The sequence below is a fragment of the Neodiprion fabricii genome, chromosome 2, assembly GCF_021155785.1.
Source record: "Neodiprion fabricii isolate iyNeoFabr1 chromosome 2, iyNeoFabr1.1, whole genome shotgun sequence".
In the NCBI taxonomy this organism is placed as follows: Eukaryota; Metazoa; Arthropoda; class Insecta; order Hymenoptera; family Diprionidae; genus Neodiprion; species Neodiprion fabricii.
Window position 1 is genome coordinate 11,927,833 of NC_060240.1, and position 22,330 is coordinate 11,950,162.

Genomic DNA, 22,330 nt, shown 5'->3' on the forward strand with positions numbered 1-22,330 from the left:
TAAAATGAAGTCCAATGACAGGCTTAGCTGACTACAGAATTGGTGAGGCTCGTATCGCATTTCTTGTGACGTGTCGTGGGATTATCAGCGGTTGCATGACACGACCAAGAAGTAAAGAATTTTCATCTTATGCTGAAAGGCTGTCGCAGTTTGGGCCTGGATTATCCTAGGAGCCAACCACCAATGGCGTACTCCATTTTGTATCATATCCTGCAACTTGTAGTCATACTGATTTCAATTGTAAACAAATCCGTGTCACACACGGCAAGAGAAGTTTATCATTACGTTGCAGAAGGTAAAGTTATTCTCCGATCCTTTTATTACTCAATGTTCTCACGTAACGCGTATGTCAAGTGGAAACGCAGCTCTCAAAACAACAACGCAATTGATAAACCAAGTTGCCCAGAACTCTACACATAACCTAGCATCAGGTCGTGTTCGAAAAAACAAGTGAAGAAAAAACACTTCGAACGGTGATTCGTGATGCAACTATTCTCAAATTATCATATTGTTTCGATTATGTGGAGATAGTAATATATTTTTTCTTCAGATCGTGAAATAATTTTCGGTCACCATAAAAAGTCACAAAATCCTTCCATATTGATTTTTTTTTCCACCAGATCACTCATACAACTAATACATCAGAACTACAAGCGTTTTAAATTATAATCAGCATGAAATAACCAAGTAATCTCTGCCTTAGGGTAGTACAACCACGAAATCAATTAGGAGGTAAAATAATTCATATCGCAGTATATAAAAGTTGAAGAGCATCCACATGCATGCTACATTTCAGAACCTGTTATTAAATTGATAAAAAAAAAAAAATGTAAAATTGGATGATTAAGGCTAATATAATTTAATCCACAAAACTGTTACTATATCTCTTTCTGACAAATATACTTATTGAGAAAATGTTCTTAAAGATCCAGTCCCGGATTTTGTTCTGTGTCGTGAATGTGGTGGTGACTTGGCTGATTCTCACTACCTAGTAAATCGACTAAGCCCGGAAGCTTTAATAAAAAGTAACCAGACTCTATTTGGCAGAGAAGAAATAGAGGTTCAGCTCTTGTCGAATCCACTGGGGATTCAGTTTTATGTATTTACTACATCGTCTGCTAAGTGCGTTAGCATTGGTGAAAATGTGAGTGATTTCAATTGCCCAAAATACCGATTCTGGTCTAAAAATGTTTTTTTTTCAACCATTTTATTGAACTTATATTAACGGAAATCAGCTGACTAATTTCAAGGAACTGATGAGAATTTAACCACTTAAAAATTTGTTCAATATTTCAGTGGCACAACGACTTTTCCTGGTTTCCTGGATATGCCTGGAAGCTTTGCTTCTGTAGTCAATGTGGATCCCATGTGGGATGGTAAGAATACCACTGGAACCATTTATTTGGTCAATGCTTTTTATTTTGTGAAAATTCATATTCCGAACATCAAAGATGAAGAGTTATTTCTCGTGTGTACGAAATTTTAGACATAGGAACAGTCGTCATAAATAAAAAATTTAGCATGAATTGTAAAACGTACACTATTGTAGTAATTCCAGTTTTCATGGTATTCACAAATTTTCAATACAATACCTTCAATATTACTGTCATCATTTTTAACAGAAAAATTTGCATGTTTGTAATTAATTTCAGGATGTTTGAGCCTTTGAAAACGGCGACGGAAGATAGAAGTTTACCATCAGCCGAAGGCTTCTATGCATTAGTACTGGACAGTGTAATAAGTGAAACTTGTATGTAGCATGTCAATTTTATGTTTGTTTACTTTATTGATGGGTAGAGTTGATGATTTTGGTTCTTTTTCTTTAATTTCAGTTTCTAACTCGTTATTAGTCGTTCCAAAATTATATAGGAATTAATATATCAAAATGAACGAGGAACAAAAGGCATTCATTGCAGAGTGCGAAGAAGAGTTTAAGGATCGTTTTACTGATAAAGATGAAGCGTTTATGAAAATTAAAATTGCGGAACCTCAACGACCTCCGATTATGGATCCTTGGTACAATAAACCCCCCAGAAATTTCGATTGGAGCCGTCAAAATCAAGGACATGATCAGGGAGGAAGACGGAATCAGGGTTACAAGAGACGCCATGATCGAAATAATGACCAATACTATAATTGCAAACGTAATTCGAATTAGAATTGTTGTATGCTTTATAATAAATTAATTTCGTCTTTAAATCATGAAATATAAATTTAGCATGAATAAACTTTGATCAAATAATTTGAGCTGTTATCAATACTAATGTGATACTGTAAATCTCTTTTAAAGCAGGCCGTTCTAAGCAATGCATTGTGCTTGCGCAAACGCATGCTCAAATTTTACCTCAAACCCCCGAGCAGCATCGTTGATCTCATCAGTGAGTAGCACATGCACTGAAACAGAGATGCATTTCAGTGATTGTCAAGTTGGTAGCATTTGTCCAGCTCACGCAATGGTTGAGCATATGTTGGTGCAAGCACGCTGCGTCACTTGAAATGGTCTGCTTCAAGAGAGATTAACAGTAGAAGAGGTAATCAGTTTGTACAGCTATTTATACTCTCACAGTGAAGGATTGTTGAAGGAAATAGATAAAATGATTGTAATCTTTTTTTTAGAACTTTTTATTCATTTTTCAGCGTACAATATAACTGTACAAAGGAATGGATCCATCATAGATCTTGTCTTGAAGAGGCATTTGCCTTAGTCGAAGAGACCTGTAACAAAAAAAAAAAAAAAAAAACATATTTTTGTATCGAACATGACTTTTGAATGGCCATTTGATCAACAATCACATACCGAATCCCATGTCATCATCAGATTCCTCATCTGGTTCTTCTTTCTTCTCTTCCTTCTTCGCTGGAGCGGCATCACCGCTGGCAGGAGCGGCTGCAGCAGCCACAGCTAGAAAAGAGATTTAGAATATATCCGAAATTCCAGTTTTGACATACTTTGATGATGCGAATTACCAAACCTGAATGTTACATGACTCACCTGAATTGAGTGAGAAATGATTAGACTTATTGTGGAAGGCGTTGAGGGTAGACTAGTATTAACGATCGGTTATTTGGATCAACGTAAAACAGAAAAATGTTCTACAGTACATTAGAATGCAAGGCATTCATGTTTTATTCGATATATATCATTAAATTCTTCGTGTCTCACCAGGATTATAGCATGCGATTGAATTATGGTCAGTACAATATCTAAAATGCCTCTAACACATTTTAGGCTTAATTCAACTTCAATTGTTCGAACAAGAATCTAGGTCAAAGTTTTTAGGCACTGAGACCCAGCAGGTTCACAGCTCAATTTTTATCCTCTTATTCGCTGACCTTACTAGCATCAAAGCGAACTAGTCTGGTGGATGAAAAGAGGTCAGTACTCGGCAGCTCATTGGGTTACAATTATATTTAGAGTATTAAATTTTCTGTTTCTATTATTTAGTTTTGAATTATTAAAGTAGTATGTTTTTCTCACAGAGATTTGAGCATGGCTGCTGTTTGAAACTATATAGAGGTTTGTGATATTACCGTAACAAAAGATATCAAGATGATTATTTGATAGCTTGAATATAACAAAAAATGTTGTAAACCTTAAATAGAGACGTCATAAAAGCCGAAAAAAAAAAACGCTAACCCAATCATAATATAACATCGTACACAAAAATTACTTTAGTTACCGTAAGATGCTAATTGCAGTACAGAACTCATAAAGTATTACAACTTGGAAATATCTTCTATGATCTTTATATAATTCTTAGCCACTGTCATTTAATGTCTCAAACTATTTCCTGTACTTCACAGACTTCCATAATGTGCAAGGGAATGTCAATCTAGTTTTCCAAAGCACTTAAAATTTATAACTCAAAACATGTGTAATAAGATAAAAATGTTGAAAACTCAAGTAATCCAAAGTCCATTGGGAGGCAAAAACAGATTTTTTTTTTGTGATCCTCTAAATTTTGAACAGGCCAAATAACTGAATCTTTAGTTTCAAACATTTTGAATTGTACTATCTGTAACCTGACTGCTTTGGTTTAGAACGAAAAATGTCCGGACTTTGACCAGGGTTTGATGACACTTCTAGACTCTTTGACAACTTTCCTCAATACCAATTCAACATAGGTGTTTTGATTTAGCTACATACCACCAGCTGGAGCAGCGCCAACTCCAGACCCAATGTTAGTGATGAGGTCCTTAATATTGACACCCTCAAGAGATTTGGCAAAAAGTCCTGGCCAGTATGGTTCAATCTCTACACTGGCTGCCTTTAAGATAGTTTGGATCTTTTCACCCTGGATAAAGAAGAGGCTAGGTCAGGTTATCTAGATCGTTGGCACTTCACTATTGCTCTGAAATAACACGTCGGTCCACACTCGAATCTATGAGATCCTATCATTGAAATTTCATCGGTGGACACGGAAAATTAATATTTATGGTAAGATCACACGAAAAAATTTGATTTGTTTGGCAGTTTACGTGTCAAATTGTAAGTACAATCAATTAATATTGGAGAATGAGTGCGTACTAAATGAAACTACGTATCACAGCTCCCGTTTTGTAGGCTAACGAAATTAGGATAAAAGTTAGAGGAGAATGCATTATCCAGAGGCCTTATATTCTGTGAGCACACGTGTGACGAGGCAGTGTGTGAAGAAAACAAAAAACAGAGGCTTACCGTAACGGCAACATCGTCGTCGGCGAGGATCAACGCGGCGTACACGCAAGCGAGTTCGGCTTTCGAAGTCATTTTGTTGTTTTTAAGGTTGTAGTTGAAATATGATGGATAGTGATTGTTGTGCAAGTCGCCGATTCGGCCTTAGCTCGCGCAGAGAACAAGCACTGACGCTGGGTGTCACGCCGGGAAAGCGGAAGAGACCGAATCGCGCATGTGGCGCTGCACTGCTTGAACCTCGATCGTGTTCGTCACGTGACCACCGGAAGTCATTAGTGACTTGGCAAGTTTTCATGACGCGATGCCATTCCGCGACAAGTTACCCAGTGACCTTCCCACTTGGGTAAATTTTTGAATTACTTGCTCGATCCTAACAATGCAACAGAATTTTGTTTGATCATTTGAAGTCGGATTGGCATAGTAGAATACTGCAATTTCCCCCCAGCCCTTCAGCTAAATTTATCGTCTCTTTAGCCGCTGAGCAGTTACTTAGGTTTGTTCATGCTAGCTACACTTTCTACACTTTCGTGGGGAGTGTACACTTGCGCGTTCGCTTTAGCGGACGTGACGTCGATCGCGCTGTTCGTTTCACAAAGCGACAGTTCACTGCAACAGTTACGTTTGTGGCGTAAATAGCGTCTGCGTTTGGCTCGAGAGGAAAACCACCAAGCCAATAATCGGGAACTTTAGAGCATATACTATTGGACAATGAAGGTAGTGAAATAGAGCATTATGCCATGCACAACCTATCTCTCTCGCTCTACAACCCGATTGGCCTATACATTTCCTCTCGGCCAATCAAGTGCAGAGTGAGAAAGACGGATTTCCAAGGTAACCCGCGAATACCACTGGATATAGTAACAGTCACGGGACGGTTTCGTTGCAAACGCGACTGTCGCTGTACGACAATCGTATGTGTGCTTTGGTGACGACGGCGGTGACGCTATTGGCTAACTCCAATGTCTTGCCGCCAGCGCGAACATTGGGGCGAACACATGGCATGAACGTAGCTTTGATTCCATCTTGAATGAGTTTCGCAATCTGGCGCCATTCTACAATCGATTAGTGTCGTCATGAAAATGGTCGCTGTTTGCGTCGCGAAATAAAGATAACATTCGTTAAAATTCTCCGATTAACGATAATCACCGAAGCCGGTTATCGTCTCTGAGTGTTCGAAAAACTTCTCGAAGTGCTTTAATTCCTCATTAATCATTGTGTGGAACATTTTAATCAGCCAGATGGTCAGCCGCGGTGGTCTCAAGTTTTTCCCTGGTGCTAAGTTGGAAGCCAAGGATTTCAACGAAAAATGGTACAAACTTTAATGATCACGCTACGCCGAGTTCACCCCTCTGTCGCATTGGTGACCTTAGCCCGGCGTTCTCGCCCTTGAAATCTGATTGTCGACACGCACTGTCAGCTAATATCTGATTGTCAACATCCGTATATCGACGGGGCAGAGTAGACAATGATACGGTTCCTTCCGACTCGCTGCTTAATTAACAATCCGCGAAGCGTGACAACAGTACAAATTCATGCCGGTCGAATCGCTCAAAACAAGTCAATAAATTGTTCCAGAAACAAACTAGCAATGATCATATTACGTCAATATATCAACGCGATTATATTCCTCTACAACGTCCCCCCCTCGCCGATTTTGTTTAACTCTTAATTTAGCAGTTACTTACGCCTAAACTAATGTCGGCCTCGGATAAAACTTCTTGCACATTTTCAACCGTATCCAATGAACTCAATCGAAAATTGGCATTTAACTTCAAAAATAAAGGACATGAAGCAGTCTCAATAAGCTTTGATATCTCAAACATAACCTGTACTACATCCTAATTGTTATATACACAAATAAAATCGTTTTTATACTTTTTTTTCTCTAGTACTTTCTAGTTGTTTTATCGAATGTATTATGATGGGCACACAAATCTGCGTGTATAATTCCTAATCAATTTCTGTTCACAACAGGTATTCGGCACGCGTTGTTGAGACTGACTGGGTCGAGAGGGAAGTCTTGATACATTTTGACAAATGGAGTTCAAGATTTGACGAATGGATTCCAATGGACAGCTCGCGGCTTCGAGTACTTCAAGTACAACCAAAGTGAGTTTTAATCTCATTCTAATACAACCATAGATATTAAATTGCCATTAAATATTCCTAGTCGAAATGTCTAACGAGGGGACGGTGTGGGAGGTGCATCGAGTTACGGGATGAGGCTTCGCATGGTTATAAAAGGGACAGGTATTAACTTAACTCTATCAGCTTCAGGGTTTAATTATTACTTGTCTTCTCTATAGTCATGGGAAGCCTTATGCTGTAACTCGATGCATCTCCCATACCGTCCTATTGTAAGAAACCAGAATTGAGATGTTTAGAGCACAATCTGTCACGTAAAGCTGTCAATTAATACTTTAGGTAGATTAAAGATAGAATCTGTATATACAAAATTCTTTTAATTTTTCTTGAGGCATTAACCACTCATTAGTTTTCTATGTACACCTAATTTCACGATTTTCAAAAGATGTCACAAGATTTTAAAGATCATACGAAATCCAAATAGTATTGTAAAATTTCATAGGATTTCATGAATTTTACGTAATTCAGAGATTTCAGAGGATTGCAGAATATTTAAAATGGATTCAAAGATTTGATGAGTCATATAGACTTAATTTCTAGGCTGGTCAACCCTTTGACTGTTATAACTCATCTTCTAAAAAAACAAACTAAGGATACAAATTAAAATTATTATGAGTGTCAGTTTGGATTACAACCGTATTGGTCTTAATATAAGTTGAACCTTAATTTGACGATTTTATTTCAGGAATTTTTTGTTGTAAACTGAATATAATCGACTTCTGTGAATAGTTATCTATTATCAAAGGCATATGTGTTGATTAATATTGCATTTCTTGTACACATTGTATCAATAAAGTTGAAGAGTATGATATAAAGATCTTCTTATCAATTTGTTTATATTTCAGACTGATGCTGTTTAAAAAAATTGACATTTGATTTCAAGATTCGTGATTTTATTGGTCTAGATTATGATAATTGGTTGAAAACATAGTCAAGCCTGCGTATAAGTTGAATACGGATATTGAGAGCGAAATGAGTAACAAAAACTTGAACTTATATTCAGACCAATGCAGTATTCAGTTTGCAAAGAATTGATGTCCTGTCATATTTGAAAAACGTTGCAGATATCTATCATACTCTACACTAACCCTTTTTAAAATTACCTTTTCAATCAGTTCTCTTCTTATTGTTTCCTCAAAGAATTCTGTCGCTGCGGCAGAAAATCAAAACCTGTATTATATTATATGATTTTGATTGGCTTGCGCATTTGATTTAGAATTTTTGAAAACCTATATTATATGCAGTTCATAATTGTTGCATAAACAGAGTTGAATATATTTACCTATAAGGCTTTGTTTTGTTTTTTCTAACCGAAGCGAGTCAACTTGGACACTACCACCTCCGTAAGTGAACATATCATTTTATTAGCAGGTAGAATAGAACTGTTGTCACTTGTGATAATTAAATTGCAAGTTTTCAGTTTCGTTGAAGTTCGTAATGTTGATGTAACAAAACGTTGAGAGAATATCAATATTTTCCAACTTTAGAATGACTTTCAAAAAGAACAGTCATATTTTGCTTCATCAAGGTTGGTTGAATATCAGACATTCTTGACGTTGTGAAGTATCTATTTTTTTTAAGTACATTGTATTCTGCATTAAAGTTACGGATTTCAACTCGATGAAAATGAGGTCTGTGATTATTTTTTCTTTGATACTTGAGTACCATAAAGAATCTTTGTAATATTGAATAAACCTGTCGACAGGGTCGAATCTGAGAAAGAATATTTACACGAGCACCAATTTTGCTGAATCTTTGCATTATGTAAATAGACTAGTTGCTGCTGCTATGCATTCAGTAGTCTTCACAACAACTGCTTGTAGTAAAAGCAGTTTAATCTTTCAAATTCTTTTCCTTGAAACATATGTAGTAAAAATTCAGACTGGTACATTTTTTTTTTTTCATTCATAACCAGTTGATCTTCAGTTTATATTATTATGTTAAAATAGGCTTTTGTTTTTGAACACATCTTTGGGTCTTTCATAATTCTAATTTACTGTAATTATTGTTAAAGTTATCACAATAATTTTGATTAAATGATCTCGGGTTGACAGCTAAAATTTCTCATTTTTTCTGTACAATATTAGAATATCATGGGTCAAGGTTAAGGTACTTTTAAGGGTAAAGCCTCCTGTAACTGGTTGAAAAGGTGTATTTTTCGTATTTTTTGTTTCGACAAAACTAGTTTAGCGCAGAGCTGAGTCATTTGAAAGAAGAAAAGCTGTATTTTCTTAAAAGTTCAGTCAATTACTGGGTTAATATACCTAGAAGCAAAGCAATGCATCGAAATTGGCAAAGTTACAGCAATCACAAGAAGTCATTTTATCACCAAACAAAAATCAATTTTCAATTGCTAATAATAATGTTAAAAATAAATATGAAAATGATGAACTTGATGATGATAGGTATGATCCCTGTAAAAAAGTGTAAGGATTCAGATATCATATAGAAAATGTCATTTAGTATATTACGAGTATCATGATCATTAATTTGAAAAGTGTAATTTTGAGAAAAATGTTATCAAAGGTTTCGATGTGTTCACGCTGCACTGTAAGGACACGTTTGCGTGTCTAGGCTTATAGAGAATATCTCGCTCTTCTTTGAAAAATTTCTGTTAGATCATTTTTTGCATATGCCCATCGTGTTGAGTGTGTAAGGGCCCCAATAAATATGGTGTAACATCACCAATTTTACAACTTCCAAAATCAAACTTTGGTAACATATTCTTCAAACCTTGTACTATTTATTTATGGAAAAAAAAATTTACTTTCCTGTACTTCTACATTAGACTCTTACTTAATCATTTCACATGATAATTTAATGCTGTTCTTGCATGAAATCTTGGTAATACATAAATCTCATTTTGTGTTGGTACATAGTGTGTCCCAAATTTCAATTCTCGTTAGAGATTGACTTTAACCTTAAGCTTTGTTCAAGTTTTATTGAATTATTTAATGATGGAAAAAGAGAAGCTGATGAAAAATTCGTTGGTGTCTCATATTATGTAGTGAATAAACTTTACAAGACTTTTGATGATTTGTTAAACCATTAGCTGAGTGTAATATTTTGACATCTGTTTAATCCATTGCATTAAAAACTTGAAATGATCAAAATCGCACAGAAATTTTTTAATTCACTTGAACGAAGCTATACATTATTCCCACCTAGCAGGGGACAATAATTTGAACAATGTCATGAAATAACTTTAATACGAAGAAAAACAGGATAATTAAGAAGCAGAGATCAAGGGGAAAAAAAGAAATTGAAAGGGAGAGAGAAAAGAAAAGGAGAGTTAAAAGCCTGTAAGAAGGGTTGTTTATTGATCAAATAAACTGATGGTTTAGCCTCTCGTAAATTGATCCCACCTGATATACGCAAACCTAACCTAACCTAACCTGCGTAGAGTAGCGTAGCGGGAGCGTAAAGAAAATAGGTACACACATTACTTTCTATCCAATAGCAATTTGCCGATAATGCACTGCCGCGTTGCGTCTTTTCACACGTACAATTTGCACGGCTGATCAAATCCAGGACATACAGATGGTGTAATTAGGTTACGATAGTGGAGAACCGACGACTTACCGAGTTTTGTTTACGTACAAAAATCAGCTGATCGTAGCAGCGCTCGTTTGTTTTCAATAGCGTCGCCTTTTTTTTCGTCTTGTTGATTAAAGGAAGGAAACTTCGTGTTGTGACATACGTATGTTTATCAAGTCGACGAGATCGCGTTTTTGACTACTCTATCAGCGTCATCATCTGATCGTTATCATTGTGATTTAAAATTATTTTTTTTTTCCCCAGGGAGACGAAAATGCGAGAATTTATCGTCGGAGAAAGAATTTTAGCTACGTGGGCAGATGGTAGAAAATATCCTGCCAAAGTTAAGACTGTGTTGGGAAATGGTGAGTAACCTAACATAACCTAACCCAATACAACCTGACGTGATTCTAACCCTAACCTAACCTAACCTCGTCCAGAACGTCAACCATTTCATATTTGACAATAATCGATGTTATTATTGATTTTTATTTCACGATATTTACAGACAGGTACGATGTTCTGTTCGATGATGGCTATGCCAAGATAGTCAGATCATCGAAAATGACAAAAATTGCTGCAGCCACCGAAAAGGTAGGATTCATTATTTATTTACTTATTTTTAGGTTAGGGTTAAGCCATTTATTGGTGTATAACATAATCGTTATAAATATGCTTTGTAAGTTAACAATAATTTTCACAAACCCTATTACAAAATTATTCTTACTTCTTTTAATATAGTTTGTTCCCATCAAAGGAGTTCTATTTTTACTGTGTTCAATACATTTGCTAGATCATGGTATCAAAGTTTTTTTTTTTTTTTACATATACGGTCTTTATGCCATATTTTTGTGTATCACTCTATACCGAGTAGGAGGCTTAGTTATAATGTTAAATTCAGAAAACGTACATAGCTGAAGAGTTAGTCTGAAATTTTTCTAGTCTCTTGACATTCTGAAAACTGCCTAGAATTCATTAATAACATTGACTTAATTCCAAGTGATGTCAGTTGATTCTGGCTCTCAAATGATACCTTGATTTCAAAAACGATTCCAGTAATCAATTCACTAGAATCATACATTTTTAGATGAACAATAATGTTGCCACTGTGTTGTGTCCAAGTAATAAATTGAAAAGAAAAATTTACTAGTATAAGGGAATTGAATCAAGGTAAATATGTTTCGATGCAATCATCCACTTGTGCCTAAACTTTACTTTGACCTAAGAAAATTATCTTTGCAACTACAAAATGAAAACTTGTTATTAATATACATATATAAAACACACATACACAGACATATATATATATTTATTTATAACAAGTTTTCATTTTGTAGTTGCAAAGATAATTTTCTTAGGTCAAAATAAATATTACATATATATATAATATAAAGTTAAGCTGAAGTAAGGACATTTCAGCTTAGCCAATAAAATGAATCATTAGAAAGTTTCCAGTAATGCAAGAAGTGGTCTTAAGTCTCATTGGTAATTGATCAGTTTGATATATTTCTGTAGGAAAAATGTCCTAAATTATATTTCCGGGAAATGCAAGTGATTTATTTCATTGGAATAATTCAAATGCTCATGACCTAACTAGTTCACCTGTTATTTAATAAAACTACTAGAATAGATTTGGTCGAGTTATACATATATAATAATATATATATATATATATATATATATATAATTTATAATTAAATAATAATAAAAAAAATAATATAATTTTCTTGTTGATAGTGGACAATTTTATCAAGTTAAATAAACTATAACTTATCTGATAAGAGGATAGTATTATTTTGGCAATGTAAATTTGTCAGCAATAATTGGTCAGCGCATGAATTTCAGAATAACTTCTTCTTGACTAACACTCACGTGAATTTCTTCACACATTGTAAATGACTTGGAATCATCATAAAAATTGCTTGGAAAATTTTGGAATAAGTTTGAAATGTGTAAATGTCAGTTTCGTAAACACTCTGAGTCAGAAAGTAAACTGAATATTTTTAGAATAATCTGAGAACAATTGTAAAAACAGAAACCGATTGTTGATGGAGATTACATAGGAAGTAAACAAGAGAGAAGGGACAAGAAGAGAAAACACAGTGTAATGGATCTGTTCCATTCTAATGCTAAAAAACGGCCAAGAACGGATTCTGAAAAGTCACTTAAAAAGGATGAATCATTCGTAAGCGAAGACGACGTTAAATCCGAACCACCCGAATTGACACCAGCTATTGCTTATGATTCTGGTACAGAAGTACTCAAAGGCTTTGAGCCAAGTAAAGCTAAAGTTAAAACCTATGCTAAGAAAAAGAAAAAGGATCTGCCCAAAATCGATACGGACAATGAAGATGAAGTCGGGCCTGAGTGGATCGACGGTGAGCCTCAAGGAATAGAGTCTTACATCGTAGATGGTAATGACGGTAAGTGGAGATTCAAACTATTCTAGTACATATCGGGTAGGAGAAGAATAGAACCTTTAATGAATTACACGCTGAAATCTACGTTCCAACAGTCTCTACGTCGCAAGAAAATCACTGTCAAGACACATGTATTTCTATGTTTGCAACTTAGATTTGTTCAATTTTGTGGAAAGTCGAATTCAGAGAATGAGCAGATGCAGTTTGCATATAAATATGTTAAGGACACATCAGCTGCTTTAGTAGTCCTGTCAAAACAATAAGTTTATACTGAATTAAAGACTGAACTTCTAAAAGATTTTTAACTTTTAAGTTTTTTTCTCACTCAGGGGACAGAGCTCTGCTAAAACTTACCAGAGTCCACTTTTGGTTTTAAAACTGTTTCTTAATTCTTTCGTCCTGAAACTTCATTAACTGACCTGTTCACCTGATACATCCTTAACTGAAGTTGCAGGACCACGACGATCTATCATAGTGGCAGATAAGAGGCTACCACCTGGATGGCAGAAGCACTTCACGCAGAGAAGAACTGGTTCATCAGCCGGCAAGTGGGATGTCTTGTTTATACAGTAAGTTATTATAGTGACTCTATGTTTGTCCGATCAAATTCAGAGAGTACAATAAACTAACACCAATAAATTTACCAGCAAATCGAGTGGGAAAAAGTTCAGGTCAAGAAATGACATTCGATCATTCATGGAGAATCATGGAATGTACGATTTTGAACCTGAGAAATTTGATTTTTGCATCCATCGGAAAAAGAACAACAAATCTAGTTCTGTTAAGGCAAAGCAAGAACCGCCGGCTGAAGTGCCAAAGAAAATCAAAACATTGTTACCCAAAGCTAAAACTCCTCTTGGAACTCCTGAAGTCACGACACCTTGCCCTGTGGCTCCAGTTGTTATGCCGCTCGCTATAACTCCTGTTTCATCTGCTGATCCTGGCGGTAAGTTTTACTATTAATATCCAAACCTTCACTCATAAGTCTGTTTCACTGACGGTAATTTCTCATTTGAATTTTCACATGCTATCACACCTCATAAAGTCATCACATACTGTAAGTAATAAGTTATATTCTAGAAATGTTACGTGTTTAAGCATGATACTCAATTCTGACTTACTAAAAACTGTAAACCGTGAAGTGGCTATCAAAATAATGCGATAGATTACTTTTAAGGATAATGTTAGCCTCCCACAGGTTATTCTGAACTGAGAATGAGAACTTAAAGTCACACTAGCGCCGCTAAGTGATCACAAGATTTGTGTCATTTTCTCAACCAGAGTTCGTGCTCCTCATTATATAGTCTCCCTAAGCTGTTTAATTAAATCTCTACCAATTTTCTTTGCGCCAATAATAGTGAACGCAATTGAAAAAATGCTTATACTGTTGTGAAAACGAATTCGAGTAAACTTTAACAACAGTAGTTAAGATGTTACTGTTTGAGAAAAGGATTTATGATTTAAATGTTCCAAATGATTGAACTCTTGAAGTTTTTGAGCCGATTTTAATGTTCTCAGTGATTGGTTGCCCGAAAATTGTCTCAAAACTATTTAAGAAATCTTGAGACTATCGAGTAAATGTAATTGGTACTATAATACAGCCGACTATTTGTGAAATATTTTTCAGGTAATCTCTGTAGATCTCTGTAGTGAACAAAATACACCTAAAAACTATTAGAATGGATCCGAAAACACTAGAGTCCGATCATTTTGATTGTTTGAATTATAAAATTTTCACTCAAATTGTCGACACCTTAGCGTGTGTCTTGATTTTGTTGAAAATCATTTCCATTACATAGCAGGGATGTTGTTTTATTTGTGTTCTCCATCGGTGATGGCATTAATGCTGCAGAAAATTTAGGAAACAGTTTTTCCAGGGGTTTGTCTTTTTTCTTAACTGGCTTGAGACGGTACGGTCCAGTCACTTTGAACAGTTTTTCTGAAAGGTTTAAATATGAATTACTACAAAGAAAGGTCAAGCTATTTGCAAAATTACATAAGGGTCAAGTTTGTAACGTTACTGTAACGGTTCATTTTCAGGGAAAATCATTACTTCGCAATTTTAGGGTTGTCTGAAATTCAGTAAACTATAATGAAACAAAACTCAGATTTGTCGAAATTCTTACTTAAGTTTCAAAATCGTAATATTTCTTTTAGTGTTTCGTTATGTTAACATTATCAATTTGAACTCTCTAGTATCACTATACCAAATCAAATGGAAAACCATTAGATATTCTTACTTGAGAACAAAAATGTGAATTTTCTAATTTAAAGCATTGATCGTTACTGTTTTTATCTTCATGGAGGATCTATTTTTAGCCGTATTTATCGGAGGAATTCGCGTTGAAATGGAAGACAGCGCTTACAAATGTCCGAAAGAGGGCTGCAACAAGAATTTCCGCAAGGAAAATCTTCTCCAAATGCATATAAAACATTATCATCCTGAGTATTCAAAATTTTTGGGCTCCACTCCGAATGTAGCAGATTTGGCGTACGCCAGAACGATTGGGGAATCGATCGAAGATATAATACCAAAGAAGCAGAACAACTTTATGGAGAAGATAAACAAGTTTGAAAAGAAGAAAGCTACCCAAGAGAAGCAAATACCTGAAAATGAATCCGACGTGATTCGACCAGAGAAAATAGTAAATGTCAAAGAGGACTCTAAGTCAGAAGTTGCATCTCCTTCTTCACGCAAGAGCATTGATGTCGATGAAGATATCATTAAAAATAGGGAAGCTAGTTGTGCAATGTCGCCAGGAACGCTGTTCGACCTCAAAGTTAGAGATGAAAAAGTTCAAACGGGTATCAAAACCTTGTTGCCGGTTAGATCTGTGACTACTACTCCTTTGCCCAGCAATTGTGTTACAGAGCTGCAGAAATTAGACAGGTCGAAATCATTGGACGAACCGTCGATTCAAGAAAAAGGAAAGACTATAAGGAAACGACAGACTTCCGAGTATAATTCAGATACGCAACTGAAGTACAAGAAAAAGCAAGGTAATTTATTGGTTCTGGCAAATCAGACTTTGTTTTCCAAACACAGATTCAAAAAAATAGTAGAACGATCATGACGAAGTGTCAAGATTTTATTGTTTTGGCATTAGGAGAATGAGTTTTTGTTGTTGTATATTAGGGTTGTTGGAGCTTAAGGATGATTATGGGGATTTAGATGACAGTACTTTGGATATTGAAGAGCCAGTTGCCCCTACCTACAGGTTCAGTCGAAGAAAATCGAACCCTAAGAGTGATGAGAATAATCTAACAAGTAAGTTGTAAAAGTATATTTGGTACTGGGTCTTTACCCATTGTGTAGTAGTTTGTAATTATTGTGTTACAAAAAGAAAAGAACAAAAACTATGATGAGTAATTGCGTAGATGGTGTGATTTGAATGGATTTATTGTAATGGCATTTCTTACCTATGTTACTCCCCTATTTTATATACATTTTATTATTTTCTTTGTGTTATTATTCAGGTCAACTAAGCGATTCTCATAATATTGAGAAAGGTGAAACCCCAAAAGGGGATGCTGCCAAAAGTGATAATTGTAATGATACTGAAGGTATATAGTTCTTTTTTTTATCAATGTTATTCATTCACACCTCATAGGAGCAGTTACTACTGTTATGTTTGAACTCTGGTGAAAAATATTCTCGCAAATTATTCATGAAATTTTATTTAGCAAATCCTCCGAAATACGAGTATACAACGTTTTACACGGTTTTGTGAAAACATTTTCCTTTTTCGAAAATATTTCATATTCTGATAATGTCAGGGATGTGTGGAAATTCTAGAAAGTTTCTAAATAGAATTTATATTCTGTAGGAACTTCATTTTCTATTGAAAATCTAAAAAAAAAAAAAAGATTAAAATCGGACCAATTTCTGGAGAAAACTCATATTCCTTCAGAACTTCATTTTATGTCACAAATCTAAAGAAATTCGCGCTCTGGTATTTCTGCGTATTTTTTAAACGTACTGTGACATGAAAACCTGAGTTAAATTTCTGAAAGAAATCGGCAATTTTTAGGAAACAGTCGTAATTAAATCTTATGAAATGCAGCTGATAGAATGTGGATATTAGGGTGGTCTTTACTTGGGGTGTCGAAGAATTTTTTCCGTGCCCCCCGCTTCTCAGATTGACTTCAAATCACTCAAATCCCTGTTCGATTCCGATTTTTCCCAACACTATTTTTCAAAGACCCTAAATAAGGACCACTCTAGTGGACATACCTGTTACAAAATATCTTGAAACAAACTAGAAAATGAAAACTTTCAAGAGAGATTGAAGAGATATAAAAGTTTTTTCGTTAATTCGTTGAAATTTATGTGGTGCATTGCAACTGATTGTGAGATATTTTTACAAAATTCTTTAAGATTATCAAAATTTCTGAATTCAGAATTCACGTTTTGAGTAAATTCGTAGATATTTGCAGAAGCTTTTGAAAATTTTTTTCGCCAGGGCAAATATTCATATATGTATCAAAATTTAGTTACAGATAATTGAAAACCAACAGGTTTTTTTTATATCAGGTGTACTGCTGATTGTCACAATTGAATCTATTTTCACAAATTGGCTAGCCATACTTGAATCCAAGTATATATTTGGCAAAGAGCGTTTTCAATTTACTTGAATCAAGTGTTATCATCTATTGCAAAATATATTTATACACACACAAAAATGTACTGAACTAATTTCATTTATGTATAAATAACGTAAATGTAAGTCAGTTCCTGCGTTTCATATTTATTATCGTAGTATTAAGGTGAATTTAATTGAAAATGTTATGCATGCATTACAAATAGTGAACTTTAATTAATTTTGAGACTTGTTTGTGTAAATTTTTGGCTTAGAATTTACTCTATAAATTATAACCTCAATCACTTAATAATATTGTTTCTAAAACACACTTCGTCTCCTTTTTCCTCTGGTATTTTCAAACTTAATATCAATATAGGCAAAACATTCGGGGGTTCTTAAGTTGCCTAAATTTAATTAAGAAACTCGGAATTGAATTGAACAGATTTGTAAACTGTTGCGGCACAATTATGCAAGATATTTTTGTCCCATATTAGTATAATTGATTTTTATATTAATTTTTACTATCAATTTGCAAAAATGTATTAAAACAGCTTATATAGAACTGTTAATCTGAATATCCTAAATACAACTGAATGGAATGTCTGATAAAATCAGGTCAAGTAAATTGATCACTAACTTTCAAATAAATCTTTGACACATTAGATGGAGATGGCGTGATGATGATGATTAATGGGGAACTTGTGAAGGTGGAACAGCTTCGTCGGGAGGAAATAATAAACTGTACATGCGGATTTATGGAAGAGGATGGATTAATGATCCAGTGTGATCTTTGCCTTTGCTGGCAGCACGGTCACTGTAATGCCATTGAACAAGAAAAAGATGTGCCAGAAAAGTACGTTTGCTATATTTGTCAAAATCCGTACAGGCAAAGACCGTCTAAGAAGTACAGCCATGATCAGGACTGGATTAAAGAGGGAAAGTTACCTAGGTAAATTGAATAGGCTTAAAACAAAAATAGTCCACGAGAAAAAACTGCAAAAAAATGTTGAGCAATGTCACCTGTACCAATTATGGTGTTCACAAATCAAATGGCGTTCCTACTATGTCGTAGAAGTGTATTGAAATAATTTTGAATAACGCAAGCTAAAATATCGTTTTGTTATTAAAACGTTCAAAATTATTAAACTCTGAAGTTTTTCGTCTGATTTTAATGTCTTCAAACTCATAGCGCTCGTTGACCGATCTTCCACAAATTGTCTGTAAAACATATGAGCAACCTCATAATGTAATGCAAGTATAACATGCAAATATAGGCAGTCGTTCACCTGAAAATCTGTTGCATTGTACTTATAAAAATCTACTTTTATTTACTGTGAAAATATCGACTTGTTAAAATTATTTTAAGCACTTTCTTGAGATTCGTATACTGAACAAAATAGTCCCAAAAACATGATAATAACATTAAAAATACTAGGGTTTAATCATTTTGAAAGATTTAATTATAAAACCTTCTATAGAATTATTCTATAGAATATCTTACAGTTAGCTTCTATTGTTTGAGTTTGCTCTGATTCATTTGTATCACATATTAGGAAGGTTGTTTCATTCGTTTCTACTATCACTAGCGTAAGTAACATTGCTTGAGATTTTTAAATGGTCCTTTCTCTTCTCATAACTTTTGATTCAGGTAATCCGGCCGATTTATCCTCAATCATGGAAATTTATTTCAAAATTATTTACAGTCTATCGAGTCGTTCCAAGAATCAAGCTGCGATCGATCAAAGAGCTGCAATGTTGAAGCGTTCGTATGATTTGGTTGCAGCACTGTTACAAATACAGCAAATTTTGCACAGTCTAAGAGTCAAAATTAATGTTGCACAGTAAGTCGTTTTTCCTCACGCAGTTTTAATGCCAGAATTAATAGGTTTGTCTTTAATTTTTAACCGATTTTTGTAAAGAAAAAAAGATCACCCGAAGTTGTATCTCTGGGCTAAAAACTGGGAAAAAACTGAAATCCCAAAACCAAATACTGAATTAGTTCCAATAATGGAAATTGTTAAGCCAGCACTTGAGACGGCTGAGTCTAGTTTGGACAGTTCACCCTGTGCTGAAATAAAAACTGAAATAAAGGAGGAACCAGAAGATGAAACGCATAAAAAGTCGATTGCTTCTAATACGGAGTTGATGAAGATTTTGGAAGAGGATAGTTTGCATGCTGAAGAACTTAAGAATGTTAAAAAACATGAAAATCAATCCGAAGGTCATATTCTTTTGGAAGCGTTGACAAGGAGTAACTTGGAAAAAACTGCGTCTGAAGTAAAGAACGAAGATAATAGTAAGTAATCGATATTTTAGAATTTTCCATTGAAACGTAAAATCTTTCTGCAGTTGAAATAGAGACAATACTAGTGCAGCTGATTATTATTAAGTTTAATTGAGTCAAAAGAATATACTATGAACACAGAAAGACAAAAGAGAGACACGGATTTGCAAAGAAAAGTTGAATTATCTCTTCAACAACTTTTGAGACATACTGTTCTATATCTTATGATCATGAGAAAATTCTAGCGTAATGTCAAAAAATCGTTTCTCAATTTGTTTTTAATTAGATCATCGACAAATCGTCTGAAATTGTATCTTGAGCTCTTCAATTCACTGCAAGAAGCAGTTGTGCGAAATGAATACAGGTTGCATGTAACAAATGTGTTGTATTATAAATTTATGACAACCGATTTGTGTAAAATTCATTTATTAGCAGAAATGAACTATTAGTCATTGAAATTGGACAAACTACGAATTTCACGGTCTTCAATGTTTTCCTGTACCGATTTTCTGTTGAACTTATCAGAATTTGATTCAATTGTCGATTCTAAGCCTTGAAGTCGCAACTCTACAATTTTTACACTGTTTTAACTTAACTTTACACATGACATATCCTTAATATCAAGAATATCAGTTTAATGAACTGGTTTTAATATTTAGATCCGCCCAAAAATACTGCTTCGACATCCGAAACGCCTGATCTGATTCCGTCAATTCCGGTGGAAAAGACTGAGCCAGAATCGACTAATCTTAACGAGATGTTGCCTCTGCAACCTTTTATACCAGAACCAGAGGCCCCAATTGATCCAGCTGAGTGTCGATCACGGCTGTTGGAGCACATCGAACACTTTCAGAATCACATTGACTCTAGACTAACTACAATTGAGACACATGTGATAGGTAAGTTGAAAAAATGGCAAGATTTTCGTTTCGCGAATGTATAAATGAGAGCTAAACTCAATCAGCGACCATTGCATTAGTTACAATCTGGTGCTTCAATTTTCAATTTGAGAAATTTGCAACACAGTTTTCTCAATTTTTTTCCAGCTCTGGAAGCCATGGACCCAGATGATCCTGCTTCAGGCCCTGATTTTCTGCCTCGAACAAAACAGACTGTGCAAATGCTGCTTAGGGACTTGGCCACGGTTCGGAAACTTGCTGCGCTCTGCTAAGAAAAAATTGATTCTATGATACGAATAAATTTATATATTTATTGACATTGTTGTACCCGGTGGAAAACATTAATTAAAAATAATTTGTATTGTTTGAACAAGGTTTTGAGTGTGACGGTTGATCTACCGACTGTGTTACATTTTTCCGCTTATAGCGGTGATTATTGGGATTCGGTAAAGGGGGTTCGTGTCTTGTTAAAAACAGCGAACTCATGTTTATGAAATTAATGTATGCATTTTTACCTAATGCAGAATTCAGTCGTAAATGCAGAGAAGTTTAACTAACCTCTGAACAGCCCTGTCAGACTCAAAACCCCTTGAAGTAAATATTATAGTTTGAAAAATATTAGTTGAATAATCAGCTTCATTGCCTGCAGTTTACGCAACTATTTATTGTAATTAGGCTCATAATAATACTTTATTCTGGACTAGATTCTTCAATGGAACATTTTGTACATATACAATATAGCATAGTTACAGCTTGTTCTGTAATGTATAAAGAATTGCTGAAGTACGCATACATAATTTTTAATTATATTATTATTGTTGATAAGCTCAGTTACACGTTTGGATCTATTATGTTTTTCGATAAAATGTAGTAAGCAGAAGAAATGCTGCAAGTAATTGTAATCGTAGTTGAACTTCATCGATACTTGATTAACTTGGTAATTCGTTATTGCTGCAATTATGAATTTTCCGCATAACGAAGTAGTAGAAAAAAAACGCTTAACTTGATAGTTGAAAATATAAAAAAGAATATGACATTAGAACTTTTCAACCAATTGTCAAAAAATGATTTCCGAATGAACACTAAAAAAATAGGTACATGCGATGACTGCAGCAGAGGTAGTTTATTTTACTTTTTCATACAAAAGCTAATGAATTTTCAGTGAGGGATTCGAACAATTGTCTTTTTCTGGTTAGAGGGTATTTTTTTGATCTCATCACAATTTACAGCTTGTTACAGTCAGTTTAAACATACTACTACAAAGCAACAAACAGCGAGAAACATGCCAAAGATGAAAGGGTAGCACCGTCTGAATAAAATATTGGGTTCGTTCTTTTCACCATAGAGAATTTTCAAGATCACCGGAAAAATTTCTCAAGAGTTGTTATTTCCAGAGTGGGTAAAAATATGTAGATTGCGTGAACACGACACAACAGAAGTGCGTTGACATTACATTTGCACGTGATACCTACCATATACTGTATCGTTAGGTTTATCAAACACTACTCAGAAAAATGTGTGGGATGTTGTGGCCTAATCAGCGAGCAAAAGTCCTAAAACAACAGGGTTTAAGCATCTTGAACGTTCCAACGCTCAATCTCTGGTTCAAAGTATAAAAAAATGTCTGACATATTCAGGGTTCGTATGCACAGGGAAAACCTGGAAAACCGGTAAAACTCAAGGAGTTTCTTACAGCAGGGAAAAGTCAGGGAAATGTCAGGGAATTTTGAAAATAAGATTGGAATTTTAAGTTTCTTGAAGAAATAAACTCATTCTTATACGTACAT

General features: G+C 34.7%; 3 protein-coding genes across 8 annotated transcripts; 2 read left to right on the plus strand and 1 right to left on the minus strand.

The window, feature by feature from the left end:
• LOC124176502 lies at positions 1 to 1,881 on the plus strand. The gene is made up of 5 exons (XM_046557878.1): positions 1 to 295; positions 927 to 1,144; positions 1,297 to 1,376; positions 1,653 to 1,750; positions 1,833 to 1,881. The coding sequence occupies exons 1-5, from the start codon at positions 130 to 132 to the stop codon at positions 1,874 to 1,876; spliced, it is 606 nt and encodes a 201-aa protein (XP_046413834.1). The 5' UTR covers positions 1 to 129; the 3' UTR covers positions 1,877 to 1,881.
• Positions 1,882 to 2,604: 723 nt separating this feature from the next.
• Positions 2,605 to 4,889, minus strand: LOC124176503 (60S acidic ribosomal protein P1). Its single transcript, XM_046557879.1, has 4 exons — positions 4,679 to 4,889; positions 4,148 to 4,295; positions 2,798 to 2,902; positions 2,605 to 2,715 (listed from the first exon to the last, which is right to left on the minus strand). The coding sequence occupies exons 1-4, from the start codon at positions 4,748 to 4,750 to the stop codon at positions 2,702 to 2,704; spliced, it is 339 nt and encodes a 112-aa protein (XP_046413835.1). The 5' UTR covers positions 4,751 to 4,889; the 3' UTR covers positions 2,605 to 2,701.
• An 828-nt stretch (positions 4,890 to 5,717) lies between these two features.
• LOC124176843 (PHD finger protein 20) lies at positions 5,718 to 21,347 on the plus strand. Of its 6 annotated transcripts, none has more exons than XM_046558612.1 (17): positions 5,718 to 5,984; positions 6,650 to 6,784; positions 8,137 to 8,163; positions 10,622 to 10,722; positions 10,866 to 10,951; positions 12,393 to 12,780; positions 13,232 to 13,346; positions 13,425 to 13,723; positions 13,823 to 13,834; positions 15,097 to 15,777; positions 15,914 to 16,045; positions 16,255 to 16,341; positions 18,024 to 18,309; positions 19,064 to 19,201; positions 19,280 to 19,656; positions 20,304 to 20,543; positions 20,691 to 21,347. In XM_046558612.1, the coding sequence occupies exons 1-17, from the start codon at positions 5,914 to 5,916 to the stop codon at positions 20,813 to 20,815; spliced, it is 3,300 nt and encodes a 1,099-aa protein (XP_046414568.1). In that variant the 5' UTR covers positions 5,718 to 5,913; the 3' UTR covers positions 20,816 to 21,347. The 6 variants fall into 6 exon arrangements, with proteins under 6 accessions (XP_046414568.1, XP_046414567.1, XP_046414566.1 ...); XM_046558611.1 differs by having other exon boundaries at positions 5,719 to 5,984; positions 13,226 to 13,346; XM_046558610.1 differs by lacking the exon at positions 13,823 to 13,834 and having other exon boundaries at positions 5,719 to 5,984; positions 8,110 to 8,163; positions 13,226 to 13,346.
• The last annotated feature ends 983 nt before the right edge of the window (positions 21,348 to 22,330 follow it).